This window comes from Coregonus lavaretus (genome assembly GCF_964263955.1).
Source record: "Coregonus lavaretus genome assembly, contig: HAP1_SCAFFOLD_4500, whole genome shotgun sequence".
NCBI classification, from domain to species: domain Eukaryota; kingdom Metazoa; phylum Chordata; class Actinopteri; order Salmoniformes; family Salmonidae; genus Coregonus; species Coregonus lavaretus.
The window spans coordinates 6,297-23,627 of NW_028158687.1; the positions used below are offsets into that span (position 1 = coordinate 6,297).

The 17,331-nt window shown below is 41.3% G+C and overlaps 1 protein-coding gene across 1 annotated transcript; it reads left to right on the forward strand.

Annotated features, from left to right (window-relative positions):
- Positions 1–5,884: 5,884 nt before the first annotated feature.
- On the forward strand, positions 5,885–10,510 carry LOC311123683 (uncharacterized protein). The gene is made up of 2 exons (XM_084197928.1): positions 5,885–6,371; positions 10,221–10,510. Exons 1-2 carry the CDS (start codon positions 5,906–5,908, stop codon positions 10,241–10,243), a joined length of 489 nt encoding a protein of 162 aa, XP_084054054.1. The 5' UTR covers positions 5,885–5,905; the 3' UTR covers positions 10,244–10,510.
- The last annotated feature ends 6,821 nt before the right edge of the window (positions 10,511–17,331 follow it).

Here is a 17,331-nt window from a genome sequence, read left to right on the forward strand (position 1 = left end):
TGAGATGTTTTGGGTGACAAACCTGCTACTTTGATTATAGTGGGGAGGGAGTACTATAAATACTTTTGAAAGATGTCTTGCACAGTTTCATTTACTCCCGCCAGCTCTCTCTCTCTCTCTCTCCATCAGCGCGAGACAAGGCGGTGGCGGAATGGAATCATTGCTTTGTCTTGCCTCGCCTGTCATTGCTGCTTCTTCACTGGCAGCGGACAGAAGGGAGTAGGAGAGATACAGAGAGCGGGGGAGAGACAGATGGAGAGAGAGAGAGAGAGAGAGAGAGAGAGAGAGAGAGAGAGAGAGAGAGAGAGAGAGAGAGAGAGAGAGAGAGAGAGAGAGAGAGAGAGAGAGAGAGAGAGCGGGAGAGGGCGGGAGAGAGAGAAAGAGAGACAGAAGGGGTGAGAGCAAGGGAGAGAGAGAAAGTGTAAGAGAGAGAGAGAGCAGAAGCAGAATGTAATGATTGAACTATCTGCAAAATCCAGGAGAACTCTTGATTTTTAAGAAGGCAGCCATGTAGACTTTAACTCCGAAGGATCCAGGCATTTCTATATTCCAGTATAATGGATGGCTCTCTGAGAGAACTGGTTTGTTTGTTGATGAAGACATACAGTACATGGAAAACCATGAAAACCTTGTTTAATGACTTAAATACTTTTGAGGCATCCAGGCATTCCCTTACGGAAAAAACATGTGATCTTATGTGAAGTGAATCTAATAATATGTGACACATGTAAAAGCAACATGTAATAACATGAAACTACACAATTGAAAACATGGTCTCATGTGAAATAAATGTGACAACATGGGGATGCAATTACACATGTGAGAGTTAGGTTTTCACATGTGAAAATGCAAATTCACATGTGAGGTGAAAACATGTTATTCTCCTCACATGTGAAAAGGTGGTGTAACGTGAACTCTAATTGCAATTTTCACATGTGAAACTGCACATTTCAAGTTTTTTTTTGTAAGCCATGTAGTGAAAGGTTAAAAGGGGTTTTAAGGTAAGTGGTACGCTGTTCAGCTAAAATAGTGTAAACATCTTTAATCAATATGATTACATTTGACATGATTACTTAGTGCTGACTTCTCAATATGACCCCATTTGGGATTTGAACTCCCAACCAAGAATTTTGCTAGGACTGTTTGGGATTAATCTGAATGGGGAGGGGGATGAATATGTCATCTGAAAACTCCGTCACTCGGTCGCGTCATGCCATTGTTATGAACGTTCTCAAAGTAGTCAAATGTTTAGTAGGAAACAACTTTGCCAGCATTATCATGTCGTCAAATTTACTTTAGAAATGGCAATGTTGTCATTAGCTAGCAAAGTTTGTCAAAAATAGCTAGCAATGCTAACGGTAGCTAGCTAAATTCCGGTGTCCTCCCATTACGTTATACTGCATCTAAAGTCAATCTGGCGGTATCAAAATGATGACAAAAGGTTTCCTACTAATTATTTGCCTCCTTTTGAATGTCATTGTATTTACAAGCCACTGTAATGCACTTTTGATGAAATCTTCATCAGAGCTCATTGACGATGCATTGAGTAGAATGCTCAGTTGGGCATCAGTCCAAAACAAACATTCAAAAAACTATTGTGATGAAATATGCAACCCATAAATTGGTAGAGAGGTTTGGAACGCTCTTTGTTAATGGTCTTTATAAACTGGGTGGTTCGAGCCCTGAATGCTGATTGGCTGAAAACCGTGGAATATCACACCATATACCACAGCTCTAATTACGTTGGTAACCAGTTTATATTAGCAATAAGACACCTCTGGGGTTTGTGGTATATGGCCAATATACCACGGCTAAGGGCTGTATCCAGGCATTCCGAGTTGCGTCGTACATAAGAACAGCCTTTAGCCTCGATATATTGGCCATATACCAAAACCCTCTGGCCTTATTGCTTAATTATAAACTGGGTGGATCGAGCCCTGAATGCTGATTGGCTGACAGCCGTGGTATATCAGACCGTATACCACGGGTAAGACAAAATATTTATTTTTACTGCTCTAATTACGTTGGTAACCAGTTTATATTAGCAATAAGGCACCTCGGGGGTTTGTGGTATATGGCCAATATACCACGGCTAAGGGCTTTGTCCAGCCACTCCGCGTTGTGTCTTGCATAAGAACAGTCCTTAGCCGTGGTATATTGGCCATATACTACACCTCCTCGGGCCGTATTACTTAATTATACTATGGCATTGTTGAATACTCGTTTCTGATTGGCTTGAAGGACATTCAAGAGCTTGCATTATTTCGCTATAAAGCACGGCAATATTCAATGGTTATGAAGTTCATTCTGACATGTTCTATGTGTGAGCTGCTTTTGAAAGCAAAAGTAGAATTGAAAATATTATTGGCATTGTTGAATTCGATTTTCATAATAGCAAGCTAGCAGGACAGCTGGTTTGGTTAGCTAAGCTAGCAAGTCTGTTTGTTTGGTTACCAAGGCAACTACTGTAGTAAACTTGCTAGCTACTTCAGTGGATGTCGAACACATTTCTACCGGCAAATGAACACATTATAGCTGTGGTATTAGAGGAATAATCATCTCAGGGCTATATAATAATAATAATAATTTGGTGGGTGCTTATATTTGTCCTATTTCACACATGTACAAGTGTGTATTATACGCATATGTGAAATGGAAATGTTTTTTTTGCATATCCCAACTCCCCCTGAGACACCCTCGAAGAGTGGGGTCACAGCCAGGGTCTGCCATTATCAATGGCGACTTTGGAGCAATTAGGGTTAAGTGCTTTCCTCAATTGCACCTCGACAAATGTTTCACCTTGCCGGCTCGGTGATTTGAACTATCGACCTTTCACAACGAATCTAACCGGTTACCTACCTGCCGCCCTTCTGTGGAGAATAATCATTGTTGGGGAAGCTACTCTGAAAATATAATTTAAAAAGCTACCAATTACGTCACACTGGAAGAAGCAAAGCTACGCTAAAGCTACCCTTAAGAAAAATGTAGTTTACTTAACTAAAGGCACTTAGAAAAAGTAGTTCACTACATCCAAACTACTTCGTGAAAAATGATCATATCTAAATCTCAAATGTCATAGACATCACTCTGGAGTCAGATGTTAACCGAATGTGTAATTTTGACCTTTAAAAACGATGTTTCAACTGAGAATAAGGCAGGTCTGATGCCGAAAAAGAAAGGACATTCTTGCCTACTTCACCCATATTGTCTTTTCTTTTAGCAAAAAAGTAGTGTGTAGTTCCAGTAGTTAGCTAAAGTAATTAACTACTGAAAACACTATCAAGATTAGAATTTAGTTCAACTACCACTAAGCTACTGCAAAATGTAGTTTAATTACTAGTTGACACTACTCCCCGACACTGAAAATAATGCAACTCCCTGGAAGGTTAGTGCCACTGCTAGCGTGTCGTGGCACACACCTTCCACGTCGTGCATTATTTTCCACAGGATGCATAGCCCCTCGTTGAGTAAACCTTACATATTAAAGGCCCAGTGAAGTCAAAAACTTGATTTTCCTGTGTTTTATATTTCCATTAGGTTGGAATAATATTGTTACATTTAGAACATTATGATAATGCCCTTTTAGTGTAAGAGCTGTTTGAAAAGACCGCCTGAAATTTCTCCCTGTTTTGGTGGATGGAGTTTTAGCCTGCCTGGTGACAGTCCTAGCAAAATTTTTGCTTGAGAAATTGCTCTTTGCTAAGAAGTCATTTTTTTTCTCTATATTTTTTGGGTATGGAAAACAATCACAGTACGGTACTTAATTGTTACGCAGAAATGATTTGATATTGAGATAAAAATGGCTGCATTGACCAAGCATGTCACCAGGCAAGTCAAAACTGCACCCATGCAAAACCTGCTGATTAGAAGGTCCTGTGTAGATTGTATTTTCAACCAGCTGGAAATAACACTGATCTAATTTTCTTTACACTTTTATAGTGTTAGTTTCATCAGCTGTTGTACAATATGATACAAATCACAGGAAAAACTGCATTTTGACTGCACTGGGCCTATGAAGGACTTAAAAGATTTCAAATAGTATTTGAACCCAGGTCTGGTAGAAACAGCTAGGTTGTTGGCGGTTAAGAGCATTGGGCCAGTAACCGAGCAAGGCACTTAACCATCATTTCTCCTGTAAGTCACTCTGGATAAGAGCGTCTGCTAAAATGACCAAAATAATATGAATAACCGTTTGAAATAATACACTGTTTTCCATCACTGCTGAGGAACTGTAATTGTTTACATCATCGTTGAGATGCCTGGGTGCCTTGGGAGGCCTGGAGGAGACAATATGTTTTTACAGCACAGTTTGTTTGGAGCCGGGGTTGAGGAGGAAAAGGGAGCAAGGGGTTGCTTTGGGAGTGAGGGAGTGGGGAGAAAGGGAGGAGAGGAGGAGAGGGGCCTGTGTGACTGCTGATAGTTGGGGGGAGACAGGGAGACAAGAGGGAGACAGAGGGGAAGGCAGAGAGGAGTTGCTTTGGGAGTGAGGGAGAGGAGGACAAGGGGGAAAGGGATCTACGTGACTGCTGAGAGGCAGTGTAAGGTTGGGGAAGAGACAAGAGAAGAGAGGGGAAAGCAGAACGCTTTGCTTTGGGAGTGAGGGAGAGGGGGGAAGGAGAGATCAGGGAAAGGGGAGCTTCTCTGCTCATGCTGCCTCAGGACCGCATTCTGTAATTAATTTTGCATCTCTCCCTCATCACTCTCTCTCCTCTCTCTCTCTCCTTCCTCTCTTCATACTTGTTTTGTCTCTGTTTGAATTGGGACTCTTTAGGAAGGCATTGAATTTCCAGGCATCAGCCACTTTGATGCTTTAAGTACCCTCCGTTGTCTCCTTGTGAAAAATGTAAATGTGAAGCTGCCAGTTACAGATGTAGGATCTTAATTTGAGCCAGTTTGCTACAGCAGGAAAATAATCCTGCAGCAAGAGGAAATTTGAATTATTATGTGGATTATAATTAATGGACATTTTTGTAGGGGTTGATAGATTTTTCGTTAGGGCAAGTCTGAAATTTCAAAGTGGAAATGATCAACTTTAGAAGCCTTTTAAAAACTCAAATACACTACAAGTTTGCATTTCCTGCTGTGCAGGAACATTCTCAGCAACAAAGGAGTGATAAAATTAAGATCCTACATATGTAGTTAGAAGTTGGCGTTTTAATTATTTTCTGTTGGGGGAAGGCGTGGGCGAGGCTTAACGCTGTTGTTTACTGTAACTTGGTGACTCATTGACTGACTGGGGTGTTGGGAGGGATCAGAGGCTGAGTCCCAAATAGCACCCTATCCCTATATTGACCAGAGCCAAAAATAATGCACTATTTTAGCAGACGCTCTTATCAAGAGCAACTTACAGTTAGTGAGTGCATACATTATTCTTTTTTATATATATCTATTTTATTTTACTGGCCCCCCGTAGGAATTGAACCCACAACCCTGGCGTTGCAAACGCCATGCTCAACCAACTGAGCTACATCCCTGCCAGCCATTCCCTCCCCTATCCTGGGCCAATTGTGCGCCGCCTCGTGGGTCTCCAGGTCGCGGCCGGCTACGACAGAGCCTGGATTCGAACCAGGATCTCTAGTGGCACAGCTAACACTGCAATACAGTGCCTTAGACCACTGCGCCACTCGGGAGATATATAGGGAATAGGGTGCCATTTGAGACTGTCCTGACCTTTCTGTTCTGATGCCTGTATTACTGTAATCACAGAGTTGTTACAAACAATGAGCTACACGGAACAGTCTGTCCACACTTGTCATTGTATTCATCATCTACATTCCAAATGCAATTTTATCCATTGTAAGCAAATTATGTCCAAAGCAACCAAGTAATTTCAAGAGAACTCAATTTGGATGATTGTTTAACTGTGTTTGTGTGTTCAGTTCTCTCTAATGCAGAACCTGAAGAGATGGATATGGAGAAAGAGATGGATACGGAGAAAGGGATGGATATGGAGAAAGAGATGGATATGGAGAAAGAGATGGAGAAGGAGAAAGAGATGGAGAAGGAGAACGAGATGGATAAGAAGAAAGAGATGGAGAAGGAGAAAGAGATGGAGAAGGAGAAAGAGATGGATAAGAAGAAAGAGATGGAGAAGGAGAAAGAGAAAGAGATGGATAAGGGGAAACAGATGGATAAGGAGAACGCGATGGATAAGAAGAAAGAGATGGATAAGGAGAAAGAGATGGATAAGAAGAAAGAGATGGATAAGGAGAAAGAGATGGATAAGGAGAAAGAGATGGATAAGAAGAAAGAGATGGATAAGAAGAAAGAGATGGATAAGGAGAAAGAGATGGATAAGGAGAAAGAGATGGATAAGAAGAAAGAGATGGATAAGGAGAAAGAGATGGAGATAGACACCAGCGCTAGTGAACGTAAGTATTTGATGTAATCTAATGATTTGTACATGTACATTTAATGTAATTTAATTGTGTATACGTTTCACTTTACACCTCTGACACAAGAGGTTACACAGGGGAAGAAGCAAGCGGTTACACATGGAAGAGGAAAGAGGTTACACAGAGGAAGAGGAAAGAGATTACATCGGGGAAGAGGAAAGAGGTTACACAGGGGAAGAGGAAAGAGGTTACACAGGGGTAGAAGCAAGATAATCAACTATTCTGTTAGTTCATAATAGTGCAATGGTTATGGGTGTATGAACATACTTCCCCAAGTGTCTTCTCACTCAGTGGTTAAAATACCTTGTAGAGAGTCAGAGTGTCTGACTCCAGTCTGATGCAGAGGTTCTGGGAGTCGCCTACAAGTATATGTCAGTATCCTACATTTACAGAAATATATAGGCCTATTTGTGGGTGTATGATCATGATCAAACTTCCCCATGTGTCTGCTCAGTCAGTGGGTATAAGACATGTTGGAGCGTGCTAGAGGGTCTAAGTGATGATGAGTGATCATCTTTTAGTATCCTTCAATATCCTACACTGCCCACAGCATCTCAGAGATGGAAAGCTGTGATTGTAATCTCTTCTCCTCCTCTCTCTCTCTCTCTCTCTCTCTCTCTCTCTCTCTCTCTCTCTCGCTCTCTCTCTCGCTCTCTCGCTCTCTCTCTCTCTTCTCTCAATCTCTATATCTCTCCTCTCTCTCTCTCTCTCTCTCACTCTCTCTCCTCCTTTCCTGGCTGTCTATTATAAATACATGCTCAAGGTGAGAGCTTGGCAGGATCTGACCCAACTGAAACCGACAGTTGGAATTGGAGGCTCTCAACAAACACATACACACACACGCACGCACACACACACACACACACACACACACACACACACACACACACACACACACACACACACACACACACACACACACACACACTCAACACACACACACACTCTCAACAAACACACACTTAAACACACAGACACACACATACACTCTCTCCCTGGTCATCTTCATTGATCTGCTTGTGGTTTCTTGTTAGCAACCACAGCTGCTGAATAAAAATTCACGTCAGTCTGAGTACCCTCAGCTCTCAATAGGGATGCCTGGTATCTGTCAGTATTTAACTTCACCCTCCTTTACTCACCTCCTCTATCCATCTATCCCTCTCTACCTCTTTCTGTCTATTCCTCTCTACCTCTTTCTGTCTATTCCTCTCTACCTCTTTCTGTCTATCCCTCTCTACCTCTTTCTGTCTATTCCTCTCTACCTCTTTCTGTCTATTCCTCTCTACCTCTTTCTGTCTATTCCTCTCTACCTCTTTCTGTCTATTCCTCTCTACCTCTTTCTGTCTATTCCTCTCTACCTCTTTCTGTCTATCCCTCTCTACCTGTTCTCGGCTCTCCTCAGAGTGAGCTGCCTGGCCTACTCTGGTATTCAGCTTCATCCTTCTCCACTCTCTCCCTCCTTTCCGCCCTCGCTCCATCTCTCCTTCTCTCTCTCTCCACAGGCACATTCACTCCTTCCTGTCTATCTCAATCTTTCTCCATCTCACTCTCTTCTCTTCTCTCCTCTCTCTTTCTCTCTTTTTACCTGTTTACTCCGGCCAACTGGGCATTTCTAAATTGTCTCATCTTGTCTCGTCTCCTCTCTTCTCTCCTCTCCCATACTCTCCTCCTCCCCTCTCCCAGTAGTGACCCTGATATTTTTGGTAAATACTGTACATGAAAGTGAGCCTTAGGAGATTGACTGTGATGAATTACCTACAAACTCAACTATCACACAGTTTAATAAATCACATTTGGATTGCATATTAACTTAACTCGGAAGCGACATTAACTGCTGGGGCAATAATAATGCTGATAAATCATGGCTGTGTCCCAAATGGCACCTTATTCCCTATTTAATGCACTGCTTTTGACCAGAGCCCAAAGTAGTGCACTGTGTAGGGAATATAATGCCATTTGGGACACAGATATTGATCAATCATGCTTGATACTGCTGCCATGTTGCCATATCCAGGTCTCCATTGAGGGCCCAATGTAATGTTTCTGCATGTCATTTGACATTGGGCCAGTAACGGAAAGGTTGCTGGTTCGAATACCCGAGCCGACAAGGTGAAAAATCTGTCTATGTGCCATTGAGCAAGGCATTAATTTGCTCCAGGGGCGCCGTCCTACTATGGCTGACCCTGTAAAACAGAACATTTCACTGCAACTATTCGGTGTATGTGACAATAAAAAACATAGTTTTAGTCTTTTTTTTTCACTGGCCCTGGTCAAAAGTAATGCCCTATGTAGGGAATAAGGTGCCATTTGGGACACAACCCCAGTGCACACCCCAAAATAAATCTATATGGAACCTTTTTTTGAAGGTTCTATAAAGAACCATGCTCATAAGGTTCTATATGGAACCTTTATGGTGCTATAAATAAAAATGTCCTAAGGTTCTATAAAGAACCACTAATAAAATAAAATGGGTTCCACTATGGCTACAACCCTTTTTGGGGCTATATAGAACCCTTTTTATGGTTATTTATAGAACCTTTATGGAGAATGGTTCTATAAAGAACCTTCTTCAATCTCAAAGGTTCTTTGTAGATCGTTTTGAAGAACCATATAGTTTATTTTTTAAATTATGATTAGCCAAATTATATAGTTAAAATTCCATAGGCATTATTATTGTGATCGTTGAAAAGTTTAATCAGGTGTGCTCTTTTAGCATGTAAAATGACACCCTTAAAGCCAATTTATGCTTGATCCGAAAATGTGGTCGGAGGCTTCATATGGAGGGTGTGACGCAATTGCGGAACCTCCAGAGTTATGCAGAGGCCAAATCAAGCTCCGTACCGCATCGCCATGCACCTCCCAAATGTTGTAACAATGCAGATGGCTCCGTATGGCTCAAGAAGTATGAATGACCTGACTTTTGCAGAGGCCATATCACTGTAAATGCTACACGGTCAATGCAGATGTCGGATTGACCACGCAGAGACTTTTAATGTTGTTATGAGGAGATTACACTAAAATATCAGCCAACAGAGCACAGGGGCATGTATGTCTGTCTGTCTGCCTGCCTATCTTTCCTGTCTGTCTGTCTTTCTGTGTGTGCGCCTGCCTGTGTCTGTCTGTCTGGGTCTGTCTGTCTGTTTGTCTGCCTGCCTCTGTCTGCCTTCCTGTGTCTGTCTGTCTGTTTGCATGATAACAATATGATCTCACCCTGCAGCCTTTCCTCACCCTCTCCTGCAGCCTTACCTCACCCTCTCCTGCAGCCTTACCTCACCCTCTCCTATCTCCCCTCCCAATCCCTTAGATATTGACCAACTCAAACACACACAAGACGTTATTGTCTCACTATGCAAGAAACTCTTCGTTCCAAATGGCACCCTTTGCCCTCTATCCCTCAAATTCAAATCTATACCTTTTTTCTTCTTCATTGTTCCCCTCTAATCAGGGACTGATTTAAATTTGGGACACCAAGTTGGTACAATTTATTATCAGGTAGAACAGAAAACCAGCAGAAGTCCGGACCTCGTAGGGTATGAGTTGAATACCCATGCACTATATAGTGCACTACTTTTGACCAGGGCCCATATAACTAGTGTGCTAGGGAACTCTCAATAGAGGGGTAGTTTGGCCCAACATCATGGGGTAGATGAGGAGCAGTTCAACTTCCTATTGATCTCGACCAATCATGGTCCGTCGCGTGAATAAGGTCTATTGTGTTGACTGTGATTGGTTCAATCCCTGTTGTGTTTCTAGAAAAGGTTCTACATTTGCACCCTTGTGTCATCAACTTCTTCTTATTATTTTCTTCCTGTTTTCTTCTGTCAGATCCCGTAGATAAGAAGGAATGAGCAGCAGGAGGAGGGACAATCAACCAGCCAACTGTGAAGAAAGAAAGGGCCACCACATCAGTACTTGTCCCCGCATGCCCTCTTAAACTGGGGGACACAAGAATGAGACATAACTCATCCCCCTGTTTTACATTACTTTTTAATTACTTTTTGAATCTTTATTATAATGATGTAATCTGTCATTAGTGAAATCCATCATCAATCAATCTTTATTACGGAATCGGTCATTCATTAAATTATTCATCGATCAAATTCGAAAATGTATGTAAAAAAAAAAAGAAACGTGGTAGAGGACTGTAACATATCAAACTGATGAGATACCTGGCAGTCTGTTAGATCTAAATACTACCACTACTACTACTTCCATTCCCATATTGGCCATATAGTGCCAGAGGACTAAAGCTTCTGTTGGAAAATAGACTAACCTTCCATTCTAGAGGCTTATATTGAGAATATGAATAATATCCTAAATATAATATCTCTGTTCCATTCCATCTAGAACATTGTGGGAGCGTTCCATCTAACCTATCATTCCATCTAGAACATTGTGGGAACGTTCCATCTAACCTTACATTCCATCTAGAACATTGTGGAAGCGTTCCATCTAACCTTAAATTCCATCTAGAGTCTAGAACATTGTGGGAGCATGGGACTGTAAAAAACATCAGAGCGCCACATTCACCAACCCAAAATAGCTCCACCAGCTACATTGGGGGTTGGGGTTGGGGGGTGGTGGAGGGGGGTTAGTGTTCCGTATACCACCACCATCCTCTCTTTCTAACAAGCACCGTAGAACCGACACAGCACCATGTCTGTCTGTCTGTCGGTCTGTCACTAGCTTTGACATTCTGACATTCAGCAGTGGAAAACAAGAGGAACATGACATCTTCCAGCATTACTATGCTTCTGTTGAATGCTGCGTGTTTGACTGACATGGTCTTTGAAAAGATCTTTGACATAGAGGAGGCAGGAGCACATGGCAACATCATGGACGCGCACACACACACACACACGAGTACATCACAGCATTATACCAAGTTCAGAGTGTCTGCCATATCTTCTTGTCACACATTGCTTGCTTTTTCAGTTCCGATGGCTAGTCACGATTAGGGTTGCAAAGGTAGGGTATATTACTGGAAACTTTCTATGTTTACCAGTAAACTACCAGAATGTTGGTATATTTCAAGGATTTTATGTAATCTATCACAAGACATCTAGTGCCCCTTTCTAGTGCCCCTTTGTAGTGCCCCTTTCTAGTGACCGTACTTTAGATTTTTACAGATGTCTAATTATCTCTGGCCTTATCACATGTAAAATATATGACATAATTAAATAAGGTGTAAAACATTATCCTAAATATAAACCACAAACTTAGTGAATACCATTGGTGTTTAATATGAGTTTCTTTTTGAAACACTGTTATTTTTTAACTTTGTCAACATGTATATGGTGTCAATGTTTTGCCGTTAATCTGGTGGCAGTTGTGAGGAAAAGTCAATAGTTGGAAGAATTGCAGAGTTAATTGAAAATAATGCCATTGTTGATTAGATGCTATTTTCATTAATTAGGCTATTTTCTCTTGAACCATATCATCTATCTACTAGAAATTCATGGACAATATGGACACAGATATACAAATTAATGGTATATATGAATATATATGTATTTTAAAGTTATTCAAGTATAAAGTACCAAAGTTACGATAAATTGCCATACATTTTCTGTTAATTACCAAAATTACTGAAGATTCCGATAACTTTGGTAAATGACCGGTAGCTTTGCAACCCTAGTCACAATGTTAGCTACTAATACCTTGCTACACACACACACACACACACACACACACACACACACACACACACACACACACACACACACACACACACACACACACACACACACACACACACACACACACACACACACACACACACACACACACACACACACACACAGAGACAGACACATACACACACTTTAAAACAACTTCATCTCCATCACTCAGCCCTAGCAGCTTTGCTTTCATCAGTGAGATAATGCTTGATCACGTCTGATGTTAACATACACACACACACACTGAGAGAGAGAGACACACACACACACACACACAAGCTCTGACCATGTCTGATGTTCAGAGAGCAGCATCTGTATCTGCAGACACAGACTGTGTCCCAAATGGCACCCTATTCCCTATATAGTGCAGTACTTTTCACTAGAGCCATATGAGCCCTGGTCAAAAGTAGTGCACTATATAGGGAATAGGGTGCCACTTCAGACGCAGACAAACTCATTAAACAGGAAAGAGCTCCTTATCAGCACCAACAAGCACTTTGAACTACAGGATGTCTGGTGTATTTTAATCTTTCAACAGATTGATTATGGTTCCTTCCTCTGTCGTTTCTTTCCGATGCATGCCAGAATCGCTTAGAACTTCACAAACATGGGTTGTGTCCTGAATGGCACCGTATTCCCTAAATAGTTAATTATATGGGCCCTGGTCAAAAGTGGTGCACTATATAGGGAATAGGGTGCCATTTGGGATGCAGCCATAAAACAGTCATCCATTTTAATAGTCCTCTCTCTCTCTCTCTGTCTTTTTTCTACTTAGGTTCTTTTAACCAGTTTGTCAATAATTGTATCAAATGAGTTTGGCTTATTTCACATTGTCAAACGTCTTCTTCATTATCTGTTTCAACAGATACTTGGTTGTGTATCGCTTGCAGATTATTTGTAATTTTGAGTATTTACCTACTGTAACGTGATGGCTGATATGTTTTGTTCTATTGATCACTCTCTGTTACGCTCTGGGTTTCGGAAAATTTAGCGAAAAGCATTTGAATTTGTTTTCCAATATTGTTATCAATTATGCATTCACTAATTATTCCTTTCAGTGGTGCCATGCTATACAGTACATCCAATGAATAACAGTAAAGTACAGTACTATGAAACTATGAATTACCATATGAATTGGAGTACAGTACTATTAAATGAAAATGATGCCTTCATAATTTGGTGTTTTGCTTTGCTTAACAATAATGAGATTAACTAATAAAGTTTAAAGGGGGATGGTCATGCCTCTTGTCTCTCCTTTCTGTGTCTGAGGAAACCTAGTCAGTACAACTGAATGCATTCAACTGAAATGTGTCTTCCGCATTTAACCCAACACCTCTGAATCAGAGAGTTGCCTTAATCAACATCCACAGCGCCCCGGGAACAGTGGGTTAACCGCCTTGCTCAGGGCAGAACGAATGATTTTTACCTTGTCAGCTCGGGGATGCAATCCAGCAACCTTTCGATTACTGGCCCAACGCTCCTACCCGCCAGGCTACCTGCCGAGGGGAGGAATGCAAGTGCACACTTCAGGTGAAAGAGAATTAGGGTGCCCAATTGACAGTCCTGTATCTTCAGAGTACCAGGCCGTGCTTCTAGCCTGGCTTGAGCGGTATCCCTTATGGAAAAACCACATGTTTTCACAGGTGGAAAATGTATTTCACATGTGAAATCATGTCAAACCATGTGTTTTTGGAAAATCTCACGTGGTGATATCCAGAAAATCACATTGTATGATTTTTAAGTAATTAATTTGCATTTTATTGCATGACATAAGTATTTGATACATCAGAAAAGCAGAACTTAATATTTGGTACAGAAACCTTTGTTTGCAATTACAGAGATCATACGTTTCCTGTAGGTCTTGACCAGGTTTGCACACACTGCAGCAGGGATTTTGGCGCACTCCTCCATACAGACCTTTTCCAGATCCTTCAGGTTTCAGGGCTGTCGCTGGGCAATACGGAGTTTCAGCTCCCTCCAAAGATTTTCTATTGGGTTCAGGTCTGGAGACTGGCTAGGCCACTCCAGGACCTTGAGATGCTTCTTACGGAGCCACTCCTTAGTTGCCCTGGCTGTGTGTTTCGGGTCGTTGTCATGCTGGAAGACCCAGCCACGACCCATCTTCAATGCTCTTACTGAGGGAAGGAGGTTGTTGGCCAAGATCTCGCGATACATGGCCCCATCCATCCTCCCCTCAATACGGTGCAGTCGTCCTGTCCCCTTTACAGAAAAGCATCCCCAAAGAATGATGTTTCCACCTCCATGCTTCACGGTTGGGATGGTGTTCTTGGGGTTGTACTCATCCTTCTTCTTCCTCCAAACACGGCGAGTGGAGTTTAGACCAAAAAGCTATATTTTTGTCTCATCAGACCACATGACCTTCTCCCATTCCTCCTCTGGATCATCCAGATGGTCATTGGCAAACTTCAGACGGGCCTGGACATGCGCTGGCTTGAGCAGGGGGACCTTGCGTGCGCTGCAGGATTTTAATCCATGACGGCATAGTGTGTTACTAATGGTTTTCTTTGAGACTGTGGTCCCAGCTCTCTTCAGGTCATTGACCAGGTCCTGCCGTTTAGTTCTGGGCTGATCCCTCACCTTCCTCATGATCATTGATGCCCCACGAGGTGAGATCTTGCATGGAGCCCCAGACCGAGGGTGATTGACCGTCATCTTGAACTTCTTCCATTTTCTAATAATTGCGCCAACAGTTGTTGCCTTCTCACCAAGCTGCTTGCCTATTTTCCTGTAGCCCATCCCAGCCTTGTGCAGGTCTACAATTTTATCCCTGATGTCCTTACACAGCTCTCTGGTCTTGGCCATTGTGGAGAGGTTGGAGTCTGTTTGATTGAGTGTGTGGACAGGTGTCTTTTATACAGGTAACGAGTTCAAACAGGTGCATTTAATACAGGTAATGAGTGGAGAACAGGAGGGCTTCTTAAAGAAAAACTAACAGGTCTGTGAGAGCCGGAATTCTTACTGGTTGGTAGGTGATCAATTACTTATGTTATGCAATAAAATGCAAATTAATTACTTAAAAATCATACAATGTTATTTTCTGGATTTTTGTTTTAGATTCCGTCTCTCACAGTTGAAGTGTACCTATGATAAAAATAAAAATTACAGACCTCTACATGCTTTGTAAGTAGGAAAACCTGCAAAATCGGCAGTGTATCAAATACTTGTTCTCCCCACTGTATGTTTTGCATGAGATTTCACAGGTGATTTCCTGCAAAGAAAAATTTGTCGTTAGGATACACACAAACAGTGCTCACAACTTACATATTAGACACACAATTACATTGTGTATGTTTATTTATACAGTAATTATTATTCAACATGTCCACTCACCTGGGATTTGAACTCACAACTTGTGGTTCACGTCATTCCATTGTTCCTGCTATGCCCCCATGTCTGTGTCAATAACTGATTTCACCTGTACTCCTACATTTAAACTTACGTAAAGTAAATCTCAGCGTTTTAAAAAATACATTCAAAAACAATTATATTTATCATAGTGATTCAGGAGTAACATTAAAACAGAATAATATGCCCAACCAACATTAGACAACTATACAGAAAACCCTTAAATTGCTGAAATTAGTAAATGAAATCAATGATGAGCGACTAGTCAGATTAACTGATAACTAAAATAGCGGTCAGATGGCACTCTGTTGCTAAGATGTGTAGAGGAGTGTTATAGACTTTGTGGTGCAGCAGAGAGCTCAGCATACCCCAAATCTGGAGATTGTGAGTTCAAATCCCAGTTGGGGTCAGTACTAAGGGCTCTATTCAATCAGATCTGTATAGTGGTTGTTGGAGGTAGGACTTTGTTAGAGCTGTCAAATCCACAAGTGACTCCTGGCATTATACCTAAAGCGAACGTTGCCATTGGTTGCATTAAATAAATCCTAATTATAGCGTAATTATCGTTCTGAATTTCTAACGGGAGTTGGGCAGGTGTGGCTTCGTGACAATGATCGCAAGTAAAGCTGCTCACCAATTTGACGGCTCCAACGCAGTTCCACCTCTGACACCACCAAAACATCCGCTATGCTGGTGTCAGCTATCACCGGTTAATGCTTGATCTGATTGATTCTAGTGATCATGTCAAATGTAATCATATTTTCATTGATTAAAGATTTTTACACTATTTTAGCTGAACAACATACCACTTACTGTAAAAACCCCATATAATTTAATTCCCTTACAAAATAAACATGTGATTAAATATAATCACTGTGATTATTATTTGACCTTGCTGGTCATCTATGAACGTTTGAACATCTTGAAGAACAATCTGGCCTTAATGGACATGTACTCTTATAATCTCCACCCGGCACAGCCAGAAGAGGACTGGCCACCCCTCAGAGACTGGTTCCTCTCTAGTTTTCTTCCTAGTTTCCTGCCTTTCTAGGGAGTTTTTCCTAGCCACTGTGCTTCTACATCTGCATTGCTTGCTGTTTGGGGTTTTAGGCTGGGTTTCTGTATAGCACTTTGTGACATCTGCTGATGTAAAAAGGGCTTTATAAATACATTTCATTGATTGATTGATTGATGTGAAATGTGCAGTTGAAATCACTTTTCACATGTGAAATAGCTGTTTTCACATGTTGAGCTGAAATTTTCATACGTAAAATAAAAGGAGACACATGAGGTCAGTTGTTCACATGTGAATCCGTTATGTTCACATGTAATACATTTTGAGTTGACACGTTACCACCTTTTCACATGTGAGGCAAATAACATGTTTTTACCTCACATGAATTGCGGATTCGGATGTGAAATTTGCAGTTTCACATGTAAAAAACTTTCACGTGAAAATCTAACTCTCAGCTTTTTCACATTCAAATCTCCTGTAAGGGATACTACAAAACAGAGCCTTACGAATGTAGTTTAAGTAGTTAGCGAGGTAACATTGGTCAACTCTGAGTTCAATTTAGGATAACCGGAACCACGAATGTGGCTCACCTTTTAGCCAGGTATATTGATATGGCAAAGAATCCTTCAGAACTAACATGCTCCGGGACAGACTAACTCAGGGCTTACTACATTTATCCTGAATGAAGTGTCTGAGCCCCGAGTTAAAGACCAATTAAATCAGATGATATCCCTCTCACAAAGACTGAGTCATCATCCGCTTCATTTGAGGAATAAATATTTTATTAATCAAATGTGTTTGTGTGTTAAAAAATAGTAATGTTAAAATACATATCACATTACACATTTAGTAATGACAAATGCATTTGAAACTT

What these genes read in the sequence shown, in the direction of transcription:
- LOC311123683 (XM_084197928.1), top strand. Translation starts at nt 5,906, where the DNA reads ATGGATATGGAGAAAGAGATGGATACGGAGAAAGGGATGGATATGGAG. An exon ending in AGACACCAGCGCTAGTGAAC is followed by an intron (nt 6,372 to 10,220) that starts GTAAGTATTTGA and finishes TTCTTCTGTCAG; the next exon opens with ATCCCGTAGATAAGAAGGAA.